Source organism: Narcine bancroftii, chromosome 6 (genome assembly GCF_036971445.1).
Source record: "Narcine bancroftii isolate sNarBan1 chromosome 6, sNarBan1.hap1, whole genome shotgun sequence".
NCBI lineage: Eukaryota > Metazoa > Chordata > Chondrichthyes > Torpediniformes > Narcinidae > Narcine > Narcine bancroftii.
Window position 1 is genome coordinate 171,797,585 of NC_091474.1, and position 24,548 is coordinate 171,822,132.

At 35.0% G+C, this 24,548-nt stretch overlaps 1 protein-coding gene and 1 long non-coding RNA gene across 7 annotated transcripts in view; one reads left to right on the forward strand and one right to left on the reverse strand.

Moving 5' to 3' along the window:
* The window catches only part of LOC138736749 (protein eva-1 homolog C), a 336,320-nt gene that overhangs the window by 291,077 nt on the left and 20,695 nt on the right, over positions 1–24,548 (forward strand). The window contains exon 6 of the mRNA XM_069886753.1: positions 16,209–16,373. Coding sequence (XP_069742854.1) covers positions 16,209–16,373 — 165 coding nt within the window. The remainder of the gene's footprint in view (positions 1–16,208; positions 16,374–24,548) is intronic.
* The window catches only part of LOC138736750 (uncharacterized), a 166,563-nt gene that overhangs the window by 63,959 nt on the left and 78,056 nt on the right, over positions 1–24,548 (reverse strand). The window lies entirely within an intron of this gene.

Sequence of the window (24,548 nt, forward strand, 5' to 3'; positions counted from 1 at the left end):
TCTGCAGCAAGTTGCATGATTATAATGATTTTGATTATGTTTGAATAAAATCATTTTCAGAATAATTTTAGAATTAGTTTACATCACTTGCAGATTTCATAAACTGCAGTAAAGGTGAATGCAAATACACCAGGTAAAGCTATCCTACTGAGAGATGGAGCATCTATGTGTAATATCCAGCTGACAACTTTGTATATCTGCATTTAATTAGATCAAGTTCCTGAAGATGGCTATTGATTGAGGCCCAGTATGCCTTAAGCCTTCTAACTGTGAATGGCAAACCTTCCCCCCCCACCAAAAAAAATCTTAGAAAGCCAACCAAGAAATGACCCCTTATTGTCATTTACAATGCTTGCAAATGTGTTTGACGTCCATAAAAATGGAAAGGTATTCAAAAGATATTTTTTAAAATATCACCTAATTAACAATTAAAATGATGAATTATTGAACATAATTGAACAGATTTCATTTAATCTTGTAAACCATAATCTATCTGAAATTTATTTTTCACTGCCACCCATCTCTCAGCATAACCAATGGAATACTGTCCCTCATGATTTTATAAACCTCAATATGTTCACCCTTCAACCTCCAAATCAGATCACACGTCAGCCTCCTGAATTAAGGTTTGTGCAGAGTATGACTCAGGTTTTTGTAGAAAGATATCAAAGACATGAGAATGTAGAACAAAGAGAGACACATAATATTTCTGAAGGAGAGGACTTCTTTTATATCATTCTATTCTCTCATTCACTGTGTTCCAAAACATCTCTCAGCTAATGAAGGACGTTTGAAGTGTAGTCAATGGGAAACCAGAAAGCAAAACTCTATATAAAGAACTATAATGACAAAATAGTCAATATTTCTTTAAAAAAAGACACCAGGAATGACTCTATTGGTTCTGTGGTATGATCTGATGAAATATTTTACATTCACTTTAAAGAGCAGACAGAGCATTTTTTTTAAATGTTGTATTTGAGTGATATCCATTTGCAGCCATGCAGGGGTCTCTTTAAAAAAAAAACTAAGTGGGAGTGTAATCCTATATTTCTCTCATTCAAGTGGTTAAGTATTTCTGAGATTTGAATTAAATTTGAAACATAAAATGCTGCAGATGCCGTAATCTGGTGCAGAAAACAAAGTTATCTGAAATCTCAACAGCGCCCTTCCCTCTACAGATGCTGTCTGTTCTTCCAGCAGCTTTTTGTTGATGGGTTAGATATGGGATCCAATATGCTGTTTAGAGCTGAGTAAGATAAACTGATTGTGTACTATTAGAATTAAACATGAGATGCAATCCAACAAGGTTGGAGTGATGGGCAAGTTCTTGCAAGGATCACACAGAATTAATTTGATCTTGCATATAAGCACACAAGATACAGATCAGCAATTTTCAATTTAAATGAGTCGTATTTTATCAGAGGTATATGTAGTTTCCCAGGTTAATTCACACGAGTTGTATAATTTTGCTGATGTATTACGCTAGCAAATGTCTTTGCTGTGATTATGATGCCTCACAGAATTATCCCTTGGTTCTACATGTTGCCAAAATTGTATGAACCGTGTGTGGGAGTTTCATGTGAGTGGGATTGTCTCTTTCAATAGAAAATTATTTGATTTTTATTAAGATATTCTATATAAATGGTTTCCATGCCAGAGATTAATAACTATACACTAATTACCTAAGATTACCCTCTTTAAACAAATGGCTACAATTATATAATATTTGGAGTTATATTACAATTAGTCTCTATTCAGAACATTGTGATCACTGAGTTGAGTTAAAGCTATTTTACAGATGCTGGTTACACTTCAATCTTTCACAAATAGGAACATAGGAAGTAGGAACAGGAGTAGGCCAAAAATGGCCCATCGAGCCTGCTCCGCCATTCAATAAGATCATGGCTGATCTAATTTATGACCTAACTCCACCTACCTGCCATCTCCCCATTTCCCCTAATTCCTCTATCATGTAAAAAAAAAATGATTAAAATGATTTCCTTCCAACTAAATTTAAGGGGTAATGAACCAAAATATTTTATCATTTTACATTGGTGACCACAGTATATAAATTTTATTCACTGTTCCCGTTAGTGTTTTTTGCTGTCAGTCTCACTGTTCTTGATCACTATATCCTTAGGAATAATTGCTGTCTCTGATCTCACACATTCAAAGTTCAGATTTCTAATCAGAGGATATACATGACATACATGCATGTACTCTGATTTATTTTAAAAAATCTCAGGAATTTTTTTACCCTGAGATTCTTTTCCTGTGGGAAAGGCAGAATTTCTACTTATTGTTGGTGCAAAAACTCAAGAAAAGATATGTATACAAAAGAGAGAAATGGCAGATGGAGTTTAATATCGATTAGGTGTAAAATGCTTCATTTTGAGAAGAAGAATCAAACAGGACATATGCAGTGAAAGGGAGGGCATTGAGGAATGCAGAGGGATCTTGGAATAGCAGTTCATCGTTCTTTGATGGTGGACTCTCATGCAGATAGAGCGATGAAGAAGGCTTTGGTAGGCTGGCCTTTATAAATCAAAGCATAGAATATAGGAGCTGGGAGGTGATGTTGAGACTGTTCAAGGCATTGGTGAGGCCAGGTTTGGAATACTGTGTGCATTTCTGGTCCCCATATTATAGGAAGTATAGCAGTAAGGTAGAGAGGGTGCAGAGAAGATTTACTAAAATATTGTCTGGATTGCAGTATCTAGAATACAAAGAAAGATTGAGTAGACTGGGTCTTTATTCATTGGTTGAGGGGGGATTTGATAGAAGTATTTTAAATTATTAGGGAGATAGACAGAGTAGATGTGAATAGGCTCTTCCCCTTGAGGGTAGGTGAGATTGGAACGAGAGGTCATAAGTTAAGGGTTTGGGGCAAAAGTAGTAACATGAGAGGAAGCTTCTTCACTCAGTGAGTGGTGGGTGAGTGGAATGACCTTCCAGAAGAGGTGGTTGCAGCAGAATCAATTTTGTCATTTAAGAGAAGGTTGGATAAGCACATGGATGTGAGGGGTTATGGACAGGGAGCAGATTGGTAGGACGAGAGGAGATCACTTATATTGGTGTGGACTAAAGGGGCCGAGATGGCCTGTTTCCATACTGTAATTATTATATGGTTTTATATGGTTATAAAAGAGAGAATATAAACAAACTACAATACAGAAAATAATTATTCAATAATAAATAATGTACAAAATAGGAGTCCTTAAATGAGTCTCTGGTTGAGTTTGTTGTTTCGGAGTCTGATGGTAGAGTGGTAGCAACTGTTCTTAAACCTGGTGTTATGATTCTTGTGGCACCTATACATCTTTCCTGAAGTCAGAGGAGAGAACAGAGCTTGTCCTGAGTGGTGTTGATCCTTGATATTGCTGCCATTCTCCGATAACAGCGTTCCATGTAAATTTTCTCGATGATGGGGAGAATTTTGCCTGTGATGTACATTACATTTTCCACTCAAAGATATTTTTACCCCCATACCAGGTTTTGATGGATGTATTTCCTTGTCAGAATAAGGATTGCTTGACAAACCCAAACTTATGAATGATATTCAGGCACTGAATGTAGATGATATTTTTATAATGTTATTATAATATGGATCTTGATTAATGAAACACTAATTTATTTTGGAATATATGAAGTAATATTTTGTTTTAACATTGTGAAATCATACTATTTTTTAAATTATGAGTGCCACATGAATTCCTAAATTTTTTGAATGGATTTGTAACATGGTTCTGACAGACTGATGATTGTTTATACAACCCAGAATATGATTGATGATAACCCTCATGCAATGTATAAATGGAGATTTCCTGTAATACTAGTATTTTTAGTAAATAACATTTTCAGATTCATTGTAAATGTTTTGACAGCATCCAGAAAAAAAATCAGTTCACCAAATATAGACATTTATTGAGCTTTATTAAAGAATGGCATACACAATAATGCATTCATCTTGTAATGAAATTACACTGAGAGTTGTATTGATACACATATGTAATAGATTAGTATCATTATTCCTGATTGTATAATAGATGAATAGGAATTAATATGTTCAGCATAGATGGGTTGATGTCTGTTCGACTGATAGTCAGATATATTTTGTACAAATGTATTCATCAAAACATTGAACAATATTAATTTTAACAAACCTAAAACAGCTGCTCCAAAGCTAAAGGAAATTGAATTAATTCATTTCTTCTAATTAGAGAGTATTTAAGATTAAAAATAGAATTGCAGGCCTGAGTTGCATGCAGAATAAAGGGTGTGCTTTGTGTTGATATTATGGATGTAAATCCTATTAAATCCTCATTTCCAACATCATGACACAGTATGGAAATTGCCAATGTTAGGGCTATGGAAATCTTCCAGTGTGTTTGACAGAACTACTTCAGTTCAAAGGTGCGAACATGGCACTGGCAGATTTCCAGATCTTTTAAGTTGCATGAATGTCTGTTTCAGATGTACAATTTAAAGGCCAGCTTTGGAGTTTCTATCCTTCTGTGCATCAATGATAAATTTCCTCACTTTGCCAATCACCAATAACATTCAACCTTTTTTATTCAGCATCGTGTCTCCCTTCTAGTCACTATCAACATGTTCTCCATCAGTCATCAGCTGCCATTATGCTCGATCATTATTTTCATCCAACTTTGCAAGAGAATACAGAATAGCAAACAAGGGAACTATTTTGAAGCATATTTAAATTCTTTCCTGCAGTAGATGTCCAACGTCAGAGTGTACAAGTAGCTGAGATTATAATTTTGAGGTCTCGCAGCTACTTGTTGATCATTGTCTTGTCGGCCTCATTGAATGCGATGCTTACTTGTGAGCTGTAACAATCTCTCCTGTCCAATCCTCACTCCTGCCTTTAATGCTCTCCAGTGCTTTTTGCCATCCTAAAAGCTGCTTAACTTTTTGCTCAGATTTCCCACACTGAGGCCACTTTGACACAACACAGCCCTACCACCCCTATCTGCTCAAATATTTGCCCTATAATGAGTCCTGAGTGGATGGAGTGGAGGTGGGTGAAGGAAGAGCAGAGAAAATGTGGTTTTTCTTTCCCCCTGATGAATCATATTTCAGAAATGATTAAAAGCAGAATAAGAACAATATGGATTAACTGTGCAGGATGGTAATTTGGATCTGAATGCTACATATTGAAGAACAGAATACCTTGAAATATCAAAGAAAGTGTGATGTGTGTGGTTTCCTGAATGAAGCAGTGGAAGAATCCTTTATAAGTAATTGTAATGTGGTGATGTAAGCCTTTGGATTATTATTTTAATGAGCATTAGTTATTCGTGGGGATATGTGCATCATTAGCTGAGATGGTATGAACCTCACTGATCATCAACATAGGCACACTCCAAGGATGCAAGCTTACACTACTCTACTCATGATACACCCACGACTGTGTGGTCAGGCACAATTCTGATGCCATCTACAAGTTTACTGATGACACCACAGTTGTTGGCAGAATCACAAACTGCAAAAAGGAAATGGATCACCTCATTGAATTGTGTAATGACAACAACCTTGCGCAAGAAAATGATTGTGGACTTCAGGAAGAAGTCAGGGGAACATGACCCAGTCCTCATCAAGGGCTCAATAGTGGAAAGGGTGAAGACTTCAAATTCATGGGTGTCCTGGAGCCTCCACGTTGATGCAATCACAAAAAAGGCTCACCAGCGGCTGTACTTTGTGAGGTGTCTGAGGAGATTTGTCACCGAAGACTCTCGTTAACTTCTACAGTTGTACTGTGGAGAGTGTACTGGCTGGTTGTATCATTGCCTGGTATGGAGGCGCCAGCTCTCAGGACAAGAATAAGCCTCAGAGGGTTGATAACTCAGCCTGTGTCATCACAGGCACCAGACTTCACTCCATCGAGGACACCTTCATGAGGTGGTGTCTTTAAAAAAAAAAGCAGCCTCTATCCCCAAAGACCCCCACCACCCGTGCCCTCTTCACTCTACTTCCATCAGGAAAAAAGGTACAGGAGCCTAAAGATGAGCACTCAATGGCAGAAGGTCGGCTTGTTCCCCACTACCACCAGATTCCTGAATAACCAGTGAACCAGACACTGCCTTCCTTTTTTGTGCACTAGTATTATTTTATTTTATTTTTCATAGGAATGTCGTAAGATGGTTATAATATGTATGTTTGCTCTATGATGCTGCCACAAAACACCAAATTTCTTGATTTGTTCATGACAATAAATCCTAATTTGGTTTCTGATTATTGTCTTTCCCCATTTTTTTTCCATAATATCACTTTATTCTTCCAACTGGAAAATGTGCAACATAATAGCTAATGTTTTACCATTACTTAAGCACAAGGACAAGCCAGGGAATTGGGGGATGTTAAGCTGGACCTCAGTAGTGGGAACATTGTGGGAGGGGACTCTGAGGGACAGGATCTACCATCATTTGGACAGGCAGGGACAGATTAGAGGTAACCATTATAGCTTTGAGCACAGGGAATTGTATCTCATGAATCTGAGAGAAAAATGTTGAAGAGAGGACCAAAAGGATTAATGAAGCTACTGAAGTGGGCATTGTCTGTTGGACTTTGGCCTTTTACAGGTCCTGCAAGACAGGTTAAGTTGCATGGAATCCAAGGTGAACTGGCCAAATGGATTCAAAACTGGTTTGGTGGAAGGAATCAGAAGGTAGTAGTGGAAGATTGCTTTTCCTTTTGGAGTCTTGTGACTAGTGATATGTGATAGGAGTTAGCGCTGGATCCACTGTTGATTGTTCTATGAATTGAGGATTTGAAAGACAATGCAGTTAACATGATTAGTAAATTTACAGATGACACCAATGTTGATGGTGGAGTAGAGAGTAAGGAAGGAAATCTAATATTTTTACTCAGCTGCTGCGTAATGGGAAATTTTTGTAATATTCCCACAATGCAGGCTGTATAAAACGTTTGGAACGAAAATGAGTGACTCATTCCTGTTCCGAAATTTTACTTGCAACACCCCTAGACATTTTTGTGGACTGCCTACAGCCTAAATTGAATTGCAGGCAGTCCACAACAGTGGGTTAATGAAAAGTGTGTGTATTTGCAAGTCCCACCTCTTTACTTACTGCACTTCTGGTATTCAGTGTAAAATTGCATAAGGGATTGGAGATTGAGTTTTGGTCATTAAAGTGTGAATGGCACATTGGAAGGTAGGAAAAAGATTTTGAATGTTAAAAAAAAAAATTAGTTTACAACTGATTCTTGATCAGATTAGAAGGTGGGGCAAGGGAGTGACCCAAAAGTACACGTACATAGTTTATATACCCTTTTGTTCAGACACCTATAGATGACTTTCCTTATTCTAATATCCTAATTTCAGAGTATCATCTTGCAAAGCATGAGCTATGATATTCCAAATTTAGATCTCCTTAATCCAACAAATCAAACTCTGTGGCTATTACTTTATGTAGTTTTTATTTATTGATGAAACGGATAGACATTTTGCATAGCTTTGCATTAAGACTTTAATAATGATGAATAACAAAGTATTTATTGTATGATAGAGATACAAAGATATGGAGATATAAATCATTTGTAAAGATACAAAAACATTGAAGAGATGCACAAACTTTAAAGAGATACATAAATTCAAAGAAAAATTTCTCATGCTCACACTTCCTTCACATCTTGTAGAATAATGAGCAATCTGTTAGTCTGGGTGAATATTATGACATATTACATCATAGTTACTATTGGTAACACTACAAACAATAGTTCTCTTAAAGAGAGGCTCAAAAAACACAAGGTTTTAACCTTTACACATCTGCTGACATTTTTCCATTCTTTGATGAAGGGCTCAAGCCCGAAACTTTGGTTATGTATTTTTTACCTTTGCTATATAAAGGACCTGCTTAGTTTCTCCAGCATTGTGTTTTTACAGATACCATATAGTTCTTTGAAACTGGCGACTCATGTAAACAGTATGTTGAAGAAGGAATGTAGCATGTGTGTCTTTACTGGGTATTGTGTACAAACATTGGGACATCTGTAAAACTCTATGGTGATACCCCATGGAGTACTGCATGCAGTTCTGATGCCACAGCTATATGATACCATTAAGTTGGAAAGAGAGATGAGTTTCACCAGGAGGTGATAAAATTAGCTTGAGTGACAGTGGTTCTCAACCTTTTTCTTTCCACTCACATACCACTTTAAGTAATCCCTATGCCATAGGTGCTCTGTGATTAGTAAGGGATTGCTTAAGGTGGGATGTGAGTGGGAAGGGAAGGTTGAGAATCACGGCTCTAGACCCAATTATTACTGAAATATTTTGCTTGAGAATAATTGTCATTAGCCCATTTCCTTTGGAGTTATGAAACCATGCACAGAGCGAGTCAATTAGATATGATTAAAAGTGGTTTTCAAACCTTTTTCTTTCTACCCTCATGCCACCTTAAACAATCCCTTACTAATCACAGAGCACCTATGGCATAGGGAATACTTAAAGTGGTATGTGAGTGGAAAGAAAAAGGTGGAGATTCACTGAGTTAGAAGGAGAGATTAGGTAGGCTGGATCTTTATTCCTTGGAACATAGGAGGCTGAGGGGTGATCTCAGAGTTATGTATAAAAAATCATGAGAGAGATGGATTAAGTGAATAGATGATTCTAGAACTAGAGGGTAATCAGGATCTAGAATGAACTGCCAGAGGGAAGCTACTGAAGCAATTACGACAGATTTATACAGATATATGGACAGGCTTTAGAAGGAAATAGATAAAAAGAGGCAAATGGGACTAGCCCAGCATGTCATTTTTTTGTCCGCATGATAGGTTTGGACAAAGGGCCTGTTCTATGCTGTATAACTATGACTAGTATCTTCATATGTCGCCATGCTATAGCTTAATCATCCCACTTGTAGAATGTAAGATGGACGTCAATGTTCATTTGCATGCATACCTTGTGCACTTAATCCAATGAATTATTCCTAAACAATGATTTAACTAGGTTATTTTGGGGCCATAGACAACTAGATTGATGTATGCCTGATGCCACAAACTGGATAGTGATTCGGAGGAAGTTGCTATCTTGTGATTTAGGGAAATTATTGTGACAACTAAACCTTGCATTGCAGTCTGTGCTGCCTTCTTGTACTCCTCTTCTTTGTTAATAAAAAAGGCAATGCAAAACCTTTTAATGATATTTATAATGCATTTTTCTTTCTGGATGTTGCATTGTAACATTTTATGAAATTAATACAGGCCTGCAGTTCCCAGGGTTCAATCCTGACTCAGTGTGGGTGGGTGGAGTTTACATCGTCTCCTTGTGACCATGTGAATTTCGCCCATGTGCTCTAAGTTCCTCACATAGACCTATGGAATGTTAAGTAAATTGCTCAGTGAAATTTGCTCCCGAGTGAGTCATAGAATCAGAGATAAATTCATGGGAATGTGGGGAAAATAAAATGAGATTAGTGTGAGATAGGTGTATATGTGTGCTTGTTATGTCAGTGTAGATAGGGTGAGCCAAAGGGTTATCTTTTGGTTTCAAATCTCAGCACTGCATGGTGCAGTGAATAGCACAGTTGACTCCCATTGTTCAGAGTATAATGCATAGTGCACATTGAAGGGCACTGCTAAAGTGTTTAAATTATGCCACTGGCCTTCAGTTATAGCGTTCCTGAGTCTTGTTGTTTATGTATTTTGCTGAACTTTTCATTGGATATCATCAGACTCCCAGACCCTAAGAATGCTTAGAGCTTTGACTACATCAAGAAGATGGATGGATACATTAATTTCGATGCTGGTGAAAATTGAACAAGCCTGAAGAACTTGCAAATATTAAGTATTAATGAAATGGGCAGCTCAGAGAAAAATTGAACAATTGAATATTTTGAAATTAAGCTAACACCAAAAGTTTGTCCCAGTCGGATATTAACCTTTTGTTGAGATCGTGATAGAGTTTGAAGAAAGATTTGGAAAACACTGCAAGGTAAACTTAATGAGTTATTTTTGTACTGGGGCAGTCAAACTTCTGACATTTTATATTTTGAGAAGCAGTATTTTCAGAAAACAAGTTTGAGGTGGCTATTGCTTTTAAAATATGGTGTTAGGGTAAGTGTTCATTTAACAATTTTTGCTTTGTAATACCCATCTTTTTTATAAAATGACACAATGCAACTTTGTCAGATGAAATATGAAAGGAAGTCAGTGATCTGTTTTTAAAACTGCAGAGGAAATGAACTGCTTAAAGGGTGATTTCCTTTTGTAATCTAAAAATTTTGAATATCAAGATGGTGTAATTTCAGACACTCAACTGAATATTATTTTCTTCAAGTAAAATTCTTCTGTAGAAATTCATCCTAATTCTGGAGGCTAAATATAGAGCAGCCTGGGAATTTACTCAGCTTCCACTTCTAAGAAAATCCCAAGGTAATAGCAAACATATGGATCAAATCAACAGTAGCACCAGTATTACTCATAGACAGTAGATAATGATTTAAACAGAAATAACTCAAATCTGCAGTTTAGAATAATTCTTGGGATTATCTTTTTAGTAAAAGTAAGATTTCATGGTGTAAATTTGTTTAAATACCTTTCCATCTGTCAATTTGGTGCAGTGGGACAAATGCTTACCTGGAGCAAGAAGTTTAAGGGCGCATAGAGCTTGGTTCATGTGCATCAGTAATGTGTTTGGTCCCACCAATCTTGGCAGCACATGCTTTCATTGGAATCACATGAACAGTTTTGGGGTGAGGTTGATATTACTCTCTGGTAGGTTCCTGGGCATGGTTAGAGATAGCTTTGGATTTGATTTTGATTACTGCGGAGTTAGAGATGCAGCCTTGCTTCTGAAACTCAGGAGGAACAGTTCTTATAAAAGTTCTGTCTCGCTTTTAATTGAATAGCTTTATAGCAGATTGAAATTTAAGAGGGATCTGAACGGAAATCTTTTCAGTGAGAAGGATAATCTGACACAACCTGCTGGAAAAAGCTTTAGAAGTGGGACAATTACAACATTTAAAAATATTTGGACAGAAATACGGGTAGGAAGGGCTTAGAAGACATGGATCAAATACAGACAAATGGGACTAGCTCATAATGCCCACTTAGTCAGCAGGGACGAGTTGGTCCAAAGGGAAAATATGCCTATGCTGTACCGTCCCACTGCTCTGACAGTAGAGGTCTGAATGTCTTAGTCTTACAGCACGGAACTAGCCCTTCAGCTAAATTAGTTAGCATAGATGACTTGGGCTGAAAGGCCTGTTCCATGGTGTTTGACTTTAATAATTGAAAGCACTGTGACAAAAGATGACTTGGAAACAATTTCTCAAGAGCGTGCTTATGAGCATTAGACATTCAGGCAGTTTATTAGCAACATTAAGCATCCATCTATATGCATTGTATTTAAATAGATCAACTAATAATTTAAAATATTGAGCATTTAGATTGTGACACATTTCCTGTAAATGAGAAATGTGGAAACGGTTGTCTAGAAACATACCCACAGCCATAAAATTGATTGCTAAAGTTAGGGTTATTAATTGAGGAAAGATTAGAGTAAAATGGTAGCTTGTACTGTTGAAGGACACATGGAGGAATGATATTACAGAAGTATATACAGCAAATATGGAATTTGGCCCCAAGATAAATTGTGCGAGTGGATCACAAGGCCACAGTTTCAAATTACAGGCAATCCCCATGTTTGGTTTGGATTGCAATTTCCCCTAACGTGCAATTGCATCAGATGTGCTTAAAGGAACACAAGTTGAAAAATAATATTTATTTATTTTCTTTCAAGTAAATTCTCTAAGAATTAGTTATATTCTCTTCACACATTTTTGGACAGGAATTTATGAATTCTCTAAGGGGAAATTCCTGTCCCCCAACAGCCGTAATACAGGAATTGCTTATATGAATGACCTCTTTCAATATCAATTCAGATTTTACATCAGACACATTTTCTTGATAAAGTGAAATCCAGCATGAAGACAGCTTATGGATAATAGTAGGGGCAAAAATCCCGGAAACAATTTGAAAAGCTAAATAGGCTGATGTCCCTCCTGATCCATTTCTGATTGACCATATTTCTGATTTAGGGGTTTGCCAAGTTCAAATTAACTGCTATAATGTATACAAAATGACAGCATTTATACTTCAAGTTTGGTTGCATCTGGAAGTATCTTAAAAAGATATGAAAGAGAGAACAAGACAGGTGCCAGTTTATTTTGATAAGGGCACGCCAGATCAATTGACTCCACAAAAAGTCTACTTGTAGAAGATCTAGAAACTTGTACCCACAGCCACAGTGAAGAGTTAGACTATCAGGTATATATTCCATTCTAAGTTCCAAATCATTTTGACTTCAAAGTATATTGCCAATGCTTCATCAAGGCTGGGTAAAAATCTTGTAACTCATTTTGACAGTACTATTGGAATGTTCATGACCAGGATTACAGCAGATCTTCTCTGGGAGGGGATTGGGTGTGGATAATAGATGAGTCTTGCTAGAAATTCCCACACCAAATTATTAAACTAAAATGAGGAATTTGACAAAGGCACATATATTCATAGAATTAAACAACCAAAATGTGCCAATTAATTTTAGATAATTTTTTAAACATGTCATAAACAGATAATTTGCTTACAAATTTGTAACACAACGAGAATAACAAATTCAAAGTACTTTATTTAAATTGAGCACACTTGTCACAATGGCAGTAAATATGTTGGGACCAGTTCAGATTGAATTTTAAAGCTACTTGGATTATCCAGATCCTGCTGAGGGAATTGATCACAGGTGGGCTAGTACAATTCATCATTTGAACCTTGATACCAATTCTATCCACCCCCATTGCCACTGGTGGAAAAAAGGTTGAAGATTTTACAGCAGACCTTGCGATTTTACTTTCTTAACAAATATGGTTGTTTTTGTCTTCAGGTCTCTGATCTATTCATATGATAGACACAGCATAGTTGTAGCAAGGAAGACGTTCATACTGGCTCTATTTAAAAACAATCCAGCTACCCCCCTCGTAACCCTAAAAAATCTTTTCTCTCATTACTCTTTAGCTTTGTTTTGGGTAAAGTGCATCTGCTCTAACCATGGTAATGCATTCCAGTCTATTACTACATAGTCAGCATCAAGAAAAAATACACTAGGTCACTCTCTATTACTTTTACTAACACCATTATTTAATGTTCCCTTATTTTTGTCCCCTCAACTAACGTGAATATCTTTTTTTCAACTACTTTATATCAACATTCTTCATAATTTATCAAGTATCTTGGCCTTCTGCCCTTACAGGTATCTGTAAATTCAATCTTTTGTATTGGTATTCTGCCCTTACTTCCTCTGCTCCAAACAGAAACACTTGAACTTCCCCAGTTCAGCACTTTCTCCAGATCTCTGTTCTTGTATCCATTTAAAATTGTGCCATTATGTTTATATTTGCAGCTTATTTTTCCTATCAAATTGTAATGCTTCACGTTTCTCAGTATTCCGTATAATTTGCCGTATGCCTGCCCGTTAAATGCTAACCTGTCTATATGTCCCTGGGCTGTTACTGTCCTCTTTACTGTTCAATCTGCCTACAAATTTTGTCATCTGTAAATTGTGCATTTCACCCTCAATTCCAAGTTAATAATATAGTCCTTGTATTGACCCTCAGCAATCATCATTATACACCACACTCCAGTCAAACTTTCATGACTTTGCCCTTTTTTTTTGTTTCTTTTCCTTTAATTCTGAGGGTTTTATTCTCAATGACAAGGCTATTATATGACACTATCTGATGTCATTGGGAAGTTGGTGCATTTCCCTCAGTGACCTGCTATTATATCATTAAAAAAATGCAATTAACTGTGCTGGTGGTATGGTTGTGGTCAGCACAATGCTATTACAGCGCCAGTGACCCAAACTTGAGTTTGTCAATGTAAGGAGTTTGCACATTCTTCCACTGTGTGCATGGGTTTAAGCTGGGTGCTCTGGTTTTCTCCTATTCCAAAGATGGATAGGATTAATTGGTTACATGGGCCCATTTGTATGGTGCGGGCTCATGGGTCTGTTACTGTGCTGCATCTCTAAAAGTTCCTGCATAAAGAGCTATATCATTTTAGAAACTTTTGTGATGATGGTGATTAATTTCACTCTTTGTGGATACATTCTGGATAAAACATGGTAAGAGAAGGTTACCAAGGGTAGGTGGGAATGTGAACTTGAAGTAAGAGTCAGATCAGCAGTGGTCTACTCCTGCTCTTAATTTGTCGGTAATATGGTAACTTTAGTGGCAAGAAGGAGAACAAGTCCCTCTACTCACCAATCAGGCTGATAAATTTGGTAACTGAGCTAAAGAAAGCAAGATGTTTAAATAATTTTCACAAGTACTGGTGGCAGTAATCATCTTGTAATATTGTTTCCATTTGCTCAATATATTCTTCGAAGGTTTTATGAATCCTCATGGGAAGAAACAAAAGAATTTTACCCAGAGAGTATTTATATTTCCATTCCCTCAGGATAGGATGGAAAACCCATCCAAAAACTTCCCTGCAATTGAATTTTAACTGACTGAGTAAGGAAGAATTGTAGTATAATTGAGCTTTGCCCAATTATACCTTTGCTTTTCCCCTTTTAGGCAGGCACTTGTGATTGAAGAGTACTTGCATCTACACTGAGATGGATGATGAAGACTTTCTGGACCAGTTGAACATGCAGGGCATTGTCTAATGTCTACCAAAGTCCTTATAGACAGTAGTTGATGGTGTTCATGTGGTATTAGAGCATTGGGATCTAATTTTCTGCCTCTTTCCCACAACCTTAAATTAAACTGAACAATGAAGATTTTAATTCTTGAGCACTTTTGGGTGTATTTTATGGATTTAGGGATTCGGATCACCTTAAGTTTCCTATCACATTCTGATTTTTTAGATATAACCTATTTTTGTGATTTCTGGTCATATTTTAGGTCCACTGGTATATTGCCCACAAAGCAAGTGGTTTTGGTCAGTCCAAGCATGCCTGGGCATAGTTAAAGACAGGGAATAAAAACAGTTCACATATTAAATGCTGTGCATTCATCATTATACATTGAACACATGTTGATGCACTTTCTTCAGGGAAGTGCATAGTAAATGTTCTTAACAATAGCATTTATTGTCTTCAGAAAGATTCAGTACAGAAGAAATGTCTTGTCAATGAGGCAACAACTGCGATACATTCTGTTACATTTGTGGCAAGTATACGCTTAATGCTAAATTAAAGTTAATTTAATGTTTCTCCAACTTCCTACATGATACAGCAAATCTGGAATGACCTTTGTATTCAGCTTAAGTTATCTATCAAAATCCCCAATTTTTTTCAGAGAAAAAAAGTGTTGTCCAGTGAATTATCAGGACTGCTTTTCAGAAATCAGACTCAAGGTCTGGAGGTATACAAAGTGGTGGAGAAATGCAATAGGTCATGCAGCATCCATTGAAAGTAAAAGTCACCATTTCAGGCCTGAGCTCCTCTTCAGGAGCTTGGAGCTCTGCTTGCTAGCACTAGATATTAGCTTGTTTATTTTCTATTTTCAAAAATAAGCAATTAGAAATCTGCTCCACAATTAATGAAATGTATGAACCATTACACCTGGAATGTGCAGAGTATGCCATTGAATTTCTCATGTCTCTGTGGTGCTTCCCAATCCTCCTGTTGGGAGTTGTGGACAGTTCCTAAATTTGTCCTGTGCAATGGCTTGTTGAGTTTGAGGTGTGGTGATGTGGAAGAATGTAACAAAGCCTGCCACCAATGGAGAATTGGTGAAGATTGGAATTTGGCACGTTTATTGATTTGATACTAACTAAGATATTTAGTAGGAACTGCTGGTTGTGTGCATGCTTAATATATTTTTCCCTCAGAAGTATTCTTCTATTCAAAAATCAGTGGGCAGTCAGCTGTCTCAAACAACAGTTGTATAGATATTGAACGGATATATTCACCATTCATTTGCCATAATCAACAGCAGTAATTTTCTTTCTGATACCTTCTGTCCAATTGTAGTGCTAAATCAAATCACTATCAACTATGTATCCTTTAAAACAAATTGAACCAATTTTTTTTGGGATAACATCACTTGTTGGTTTGTGCATGTAAATATTATTAGCAAAACCTCAAATTAGTTCCTGAAATGTGAGGATATGTGATGGAAAAAGACAATAATTTATTGTTTCTAAATCTTTGTCACTCTGCTTTATAGTGCCTAAAAAATTGCTGGATGAAACCAACCCCAAGCCAACTCATTATAAAGGGATTCAGCAGCTCAATTTTCCACCACATCACAATCCTTATGATCGTAATATTGTTGGAGATGGTGTCTTTTCCCATGATGTACCACCTTTCATAACAGAAGCATCTTTGCCAGGTATGTTATTTTGCATGATTTTAAAAGATGGTTAAAATGGAGAACCTTTCATGTAGCAATTTTTAAATAAACATTTGTTTACGACTTAGCTACTTGTAACTATAGGGTATCTTTGAATAGATATCCAAAAAAGAATAAATATTGAACAGGTCAGGGGATATTTACAGAGAGAGAAAAATAGTGAAGGGATAACCTAAGGTGACAAATTTAATTCTGTTAGTGCTAAGTATGTAATTTTAAATAATAATTGCAACCATTTTGGCAACAGATATTTCATAGTGAAAGTGCATATGATTTCACCAGAATAAATAGGGCAGATAGGACAGTGTACATTTAAAACAAGATAAAGTTTCTGCTGTGAAATGTCTATGTAGAATATTGCAACGCAGTACAGGCTCTTCAAATGAAAGAAATTATTTATCATTTTAATCCCTTTCTGATCCCAAATCTTAAGAAGATAATTATTTACCATAAAAGGAAAACATTTATTCTGATACAAATATCTAGATATTTTACCTTGAATACCAATTTCTTTATTTAACCCATCCCAAATATCCATTAAATGAGATAAAATCGGCAACTTATAAGAACAATTTAACATTCCATTTATAAATAAATTGATCAAGTCAAAGGACTATCAAGATCAAAAATTTTATTAATAAATTTTAACTGAGCGGCTTTATAGTAATTTAAAAATTTGGCAGTTGTCATCCCCTAATTCATATTTCCGTTAACATATGAATAGAAACTCTTGCCAATTTACCTTTCATAAAAAAAATTCCTACCTAATATATTCAAATCTTAAAAAAAAAACTTTTTAGCAATATTACAAGGAATAGTTTGAAAAAAAACTGAAGTCTAGGAAATATATTCAGTCTTATGCAATTCACTCTACCAACTAAATTTATCGGTAAGTCTTTCCATTTAATTAAATCTTCTTTAATTACAGAAAATAACGGCAAATAATTTAAAGCATATAAATGACTTGTATGTTTATCTATTTTAATACATAAATACTTAATTTGATCAGTTCATTTAAAACGTACTACTCTTTTACAAACAAAATAATCAGCTTCAGACAATGGCATAAGTTCACTTATATTCCTATTCACTTTATACCCAGATAATGCTCCATATTGTATTAACTTTTCCTATAAAACTTTCAACGACTTTTGTGGTTCCGTTAAATAAATCAACATATCATCTGTAACAAACTAATTCTGTTTTAATACTTTTTGTATCCCTTTTCTACCTTATTAATTGTGCTAAAGATTCAATCACCAATGCAAATAATGCTGGTGACAGAGGGCAACCCTGTCTATTAGATCTATTATTTGTCATAACTCTAGCTTTGGTTGTTTATATATTGCCTAAATCCAACTTGTAAACATTGGTCCAAACCAAAATTTTTCTAACACTTTAAATAAAAAACACCATTCCACCTTATCAAATGATAAGATTATTGATAAGTTGGATTTCTCCCGTGAAATATTAATTAAACTATTCAAATTTAATTGCATTAATCAGCATTAATAAAACCCGATTGATCAATGTGAATCAACTTTGGTAAAAATTGCACTAACCTATTATCCAAAATTTTAGTCAAAAACTTATAATCAACATTTAATAATTAAAATGGCCTATACGACCCAGGATTCAAAGGCTCTTTATCTTTAAGAATTACTGTTAAAAATAGGCTTTGAAAAAGTTTCTGGCAAAGATTGTGTATCTCTTGCTTACTGTAAAACCTCAATAAACAATGGAAGCAAACATTTTTGAAATTTTGTATAAAATTCCACAGTAAAACCATCCTCTCCTAGAGATTTACCATTTGGCATTGAATTAAGAACTAATATAATCTCTTTAGAATCTATTGGCTTCTCTAATTGTTCCTTAATCCAATCATTCAATATAGGTAGATGCAATTTATTTAAAATCCATCTGTTTTACTTTGATCTGAAGTATATAATTTTTTAATAAAATTCCTTAAATGCTCATTAATATCCTGGGATTTATAAGAAATTTTTGATCTTTTTTTGTAACTCCCTTTATTGTTCTAGATACTTGCTCAGATTTAAATTTCCATGCCAAAACCTTGTGTGCCTTTTCTCCAAACTCATAACATTTTTATTTAGATCTTTGCAATAAATATTCAACTTTATAAGTTTGTAATGTATTATATTTCAGTTTCTTAGAATCTAATTGTACATTTTTCTCTTTATCAAATGGATTCCTCTGTAACTCTTTTTCCAAAACATTTATATCTTTCTCTAACATATTAACCTCAACTAAATATTGCTTTTTAAGTTCAACTGTAAAACTAATAATTTCCCATAATACAAATTATATCTAAAAACTGTGGTATTTGTTCATTAATATATTTACAAAATTCTTCATTTTTTAATAATAAAGAATTATACCTCCAACGATATGTAGAAACTATTTATTCTGTTACTGCCTATGTCAATAATACCAATGAATGATCCAAATATATTCTAGACTTTTATTCAGTCAATACTATATTATCCAATAACTGAGCCAAAAATAGGTTCTTTGATGAAGGATTTGAATTTAGTTGAAATTTGTGGAAGATTAAATCCGACAGAAAAGGATTTTTCTTTTTATTTGTCTAGGCATGATTCATTTTCAAGAATAGATTTGTTTTTGATTTTGGCACATTTACAAGCTCAAATTGTGCAAGCTGAATATAAAAGTCGAATTATATCTGATGTTTATATCGTGTGGGCCCTGAAGTTACTCAATTAACTTATCGATGGAGATTTAATGTAATGTTATTGAAAAAACCAGAGTTTGTTACTTTTGTGAAATAGCAGATTGCTTCGTTTTTGACTTTAAATACGGACTCAGTAAGTTTGTCCTATGGGATGCTTTGAAAGCATATTTGCATGGTCAAATTATTAGTTTTTCTACTAAGATAAAAAAAAACAATATTTGGCGGAGAAACAAATAAATGAGCTGGAAAAGAATTTCAGAAGAAGGTTACAGAAGATAAGAAAGCAGCATTATTCAAGTTGAAATTGCATTATAATACTTTACAAATGTATCAGTATGAGCACCTAATTCAAAGATCTAAACAATGTTATTATGAGTTAGGTGAGAGGGCTCATAATGTGTTGGCTTGACAATTAAAAACTGAACAGGTGTTAAGAACTATTAATGCTGTTAAAAAGAATTCAATAGTTACTTACAAACCTCAGGAAAATTAATGACCAATTTTATTCATTTTATCAGAAATTATATATTTCTGAGGAAAAGCAGGATGATGGTTCTATGGAATCCTTTTTTATCTAAGTTGCATTTATGGGTTTTAGGAGAGGAAGAAGTGAAAGATTTGGAATCTCCATTTTCCGATTTTGAGATTAAGGAAGCCATACAGGAGATGCCAAATGGAAAGTCACCAGGGCATGATGGGTTTTCAGCAGAGCTCTATAAGGTGTTTTATAAGGATTTGTCTTCTATATTTATAGATGTGCTTCAGCAAATAACAGATGAACAGTCATTACCAGAATCTTGTTCGAGTGCGATTATTACAGTGATTCCAAAGAAGGATAGATATCCATTAAATGTAGCTTCATATCGACCAATTTCTTTATTAAATGTGGATCATAAAATAATAGCTAAGGTATTGGCAAATAGACTTGCTAAATATTTGCCACAATTAGTACATGTTGATCAAGCTGGTTTTATCAAGAATAGATGTGCATCTGATAATATTCTTAGATTGATAACGTTGATCAATGTGTCGAGACAGCAACCCAACCAACCAATGGTGGTTGCACTTGATGTGGAAAAGGCATTTGATTTGGTTGAATGGAATTTTTTTAATTAAAGGTGTTGGAGAAGTTTAATTTCGGCCCTCTTTTTATTGGTTGAGTTAAAGCACTATATAAAAATCCGATTGCTAGGATGGTGACAAATGGTCAGACTTCTTTGCCTTTTAAATGAAAGTGATCAACTCGTCAAGGTTGTCCATTGTAACCAGCCTTGTTTGCGTTGGACATTGAGCCATTAGCTCAGGCAATTCGACAGAATAATGTTAAAGGGATAAAAATAGCACATGATGAATATAGATTAATTTTTTTGCTGATGATGTATTGATTTATTTGACATATCTGGAACATTCTTTGAGGTTTTTACAAGAATGTTTTATTCAATTTGGTGTGTTATCTGGGTATATGGTAAATTGGGACAAGAGTGAAATATTGCCAGTTTCAGAGGTGAATTATGAGACATGTAAACATATTATAAAAATAAGGTGGTCTGATAGAATTAAATATTTAGGAGTAATTGTGGATGCAGATTATTAATCTTTATATAAATTAAATTATGTGCCATTATTGAAAAAGATTAAAATGGATTTGGTTAAATGTAAGGATATTCATTAACATTAGTAGGTCGAGTAAACTGTATTTAAATAAATATTTTCCCACGTATTCAGTATTTATTTCAGTCAATTCCATATTTGTTTCCAAATAGTTATTTTCAGGACTTGAATACGGTGGTGAGGAAATTTTTATGGAAGGGAAAATGAGGGCAAGTAGCTTTCCAGAAGTTGACATGGAAATATGCATTAGGAGATCTTCAGATGCCTCATTTTCAAAATTATTATGAGGCTGCACAGTTCTAGTTTGTTAATAGAATGATGGATGTTAAACAGCCCCCTAGTTGGGCTAAGGTGGAACTAGCCTGTATTTCTGAATCTGAAGTTCATCAGTTTATATATAAATGGAATTTGCATTTATTGCAGGGATATAATATGCCACTGTTAAAGCATTCATTAAAGATATGGATTAATAGAAATGCTGTTATAGGTACAAAGGGGAGATTATCAATTCAAACGCCATTATATCAAAATCATATTTCTTTTTCAATGTTTAATAGATATTTAAAGGTATGGCATTCTGATGGGATAGAAGTGATTCAGGATTGTTTTGAAGAGGGACAGTTTCTTTCTTTTAACTGTTTGAGGGAAAAATATGGAATACCTGTAAATTCTTTATTTGTGTATTATCAACTTCGTGCTTTGATAAGAGATAATTATGGAAAGGATATGAGTTTACCTGAGTTAACAAAGTTTGAATCTTTGATTTCATTTGCATCAAAAAAGGGCTTTATTTCAGATATGTATAGGTTGTTACAAGAGAATATGGATAAGTCGAATTTGGAGAGATCTAGAAATAAATACCCCAGGAAGACTGGGAGGTTATATGTTGTGAAGGGACAACTAAACTGATTAATGTAAGATATGGTTTAGTTAATTATAATTTTCTGCATCAGTTATATTTGACTACTGAGAAATTGAAAAAATATGAATTTAGTGATTCGGATTTGTGTTTTAGATGTGGGTTGAATATTGGAACTTTTTTTTCATGTAGTCTGGTCTTGTGATAAGGTACAACCTTTTGGGAAAAAAAAATTAGGGTATTTTTTGAGAAATTATTTAAGATTAAATTACCGTTAGACCCAAAGATTTTTTTGTTGGGTTATATGATTTCTTTGCCTGGTTTTGGGTTGGACAAGTTTCAGATTGCCTTTGTTCGTTTAGCGTTATCGGTGGCATAGAAAGGTGTACTGATTACTTGGAAAGATAATGTGGAAATAAAATTCATTGGCATAATGAATTGAGATCTTGTATTTATATGGAAAAAAAATCACATAATTTACATGATAATTATTCTTTTTTTGTTCAAATGTGGTCACCTTGTTTAGAGTATATGGGTTTAGAAATATCTTAAAATGTTATGTTGTTTATTTATATTTGTTATTTTTTTTGTGGCTCCTTTTGCAGGGTTGGCTGAAGGAGAAGGGGTGGGAGGGAGGGTTGTTTGATGATTTGTTATTGTATTTTTCATGTAATGTCTTTGATATTATTCTTAATAATTTTAAATAAAGTTTTCAAAAAACTGAGCCGATAATTAAAAAAAAATCTATTCTAGAATAAGTATCATACTGAACTGAATAAAAAGAATAGTTCCCCTCTTTCAGGTTTAATTTCCTCCATCAAAAATAATAATTTTTTAGCCATCTTCATTCTAGACATCACCTTACAACAACAATTGTATCCAAACAACAATTAAAATCATCCCCTATCATAATTTGATAATGAGAATATAATAAATTAAGTAAAAAAAATCCTGAAAAAATATCTCATCATCCACATTTGGTGCATAAATATTCACCAAAGTCCAAGATTCAGAATAAATTGTATAATTTATTAACAAAACTCTCCCTATTGACTCGTATAGTGATTCCAAAATAAATGGCAAATTTTTATGAACTAAAATTGCCACCCCTCTAGCTTTAGAATTAAAAGAAGAATAGAAAACTTGACCCACCCAGTCTCTTTTTAACTTTTGATGTTCAATTTCAGTAAAATGAGTTTCTTGCAAAATGCAATATCAACTTTTAATTTCTTAATATAAGTTAACACTCTCTTACATTTAATCAGATTATTGAGACCAGGGGGTGTGGCAAGATGGCGTAGAGTCTAGACGTGTAATCTCGACCTCTCTGGCCAGACTTTTAAGAACCTGCTTTTAACTCTTTGTTTTCAGATTTAAATTTTTTAAAACTTAGTTTAAAGTATCAAGGAATTGTTATGGCTATTAATGGTAAAAAGATTAAACCTCAAGTACAGAAGAAACTACATTTTTGAAGTATTGAAGATTTAGAGCATAAACAGTCTGCTACAACTTCAGGTTTGCTTACTTTCAAGCCTAAACCTCAGAGATTGCCTGTGGGAGCTGAAAAAATGACTACTACTCACCAGGAGAAGGACATCGCTGGAATTACCCATTCTTAGGAGGAAGGTGCGTGTGCCCCCGATGTGGATCCTGATTTTGGCAGCCTGCCAACTTTAATGGAGGGGGCACACAAGAAGATGACTCCATTGCTTGAAATACCCTAGGATATACTCCAATCTGAATATTTTGGTGTTTTTGAGTTGCAGGGGGAGAACAGCGTCAGCCTCCTGAGGAAGTCAGGGTGCCGTCGCTGGGAGTCCAGACCCGCAGTAAAACTGTTAAACTGCCTGTTGTTGAGATGCAGCAGGAGCTGCAGTTACCTGGTTCTGCCACTACGCAAGAGAAAGTAGGGCTGAGCTTTTCTGAATTACAATGTAAACAGCTAAGCCTTATCATTCAGCCTATTCTGAATGAAATGTCTCAGAGGCTCAGTTTGGAACTGGATACAGTTAAAATACGTGTGGAAGCATCTTGTGAGGATTTTAAACAATTTCAGGCTGATTTTTTGAAATGTCAAGAACAAGTGGCTTCTAATACAGAAAAAGTGTTGGAGGTGGAAAAATCCGTTAAAGAATTGTGAGAACGTGATAGGGAGTTAGAGAGGAAAGTAGATTATTTGGAGAATCAAAATAGAAGGAATAATGTGAAGATTGCTGGTTTGCCAGAAGGTATGGAAGAACAGGATCCTCTTAGTTTTTTTACCGAATGGAGTCCACAAATACTGGGGCAGGAATTTTTCTCTGGAGGTCTGGTATTGGAAAGAGCTCATAGAGCCTTAAGAAGAAGACCTCTGCCTGGTCAACCACCGAGACCCGTGATAATTCGATGTTTGAATTATTTGGACAGAGAAACAATACTTCGTTTAGCAGTGCAAAACGTGAGACAACGACAAGCTCCGTTAATGATTCAGAACAGTAGAGTTTTTTCTATCCTGATTTGAGTCAAGAGGTTATTCAGCATCGGCATCGATTTAATCCAGTTAAAGAAGTTTTGTGGTGTAAAGGTTATAATCTACTTTTTGCTATCCGGCAATGTTGAAGGTGTTTTGTGGAGACTTTCAATCTCGGTTTTTTGAGAATGAGCTTGAAGCAATGAGTTTTGCTGACTCGTTGCCAGATGTAAGAGGACAAAGACGTAGCCCACCATTGTCTCCTAAAGAAAAATCTGGTTGTTCTGGAAATGGAAGAAATGGCAGAAATGGGAGAAATGGGAATGGAAAGAGTCCGTTTCCTTGAAATGAGGTCGCTGAGTCTGGAATATCTTGTTGTTATTCTTTGTTTGGCAGGGGAGGAGAGATTTGCTCTATGTTCTACTAGTCATCAGCCACTGATGATCCACACCCAACTTTTGTTTAGGGATTACTACCTTTTGGTAGTTTTTTTTTGGGTTTTTTTTTCTTTTTATCTTTTTA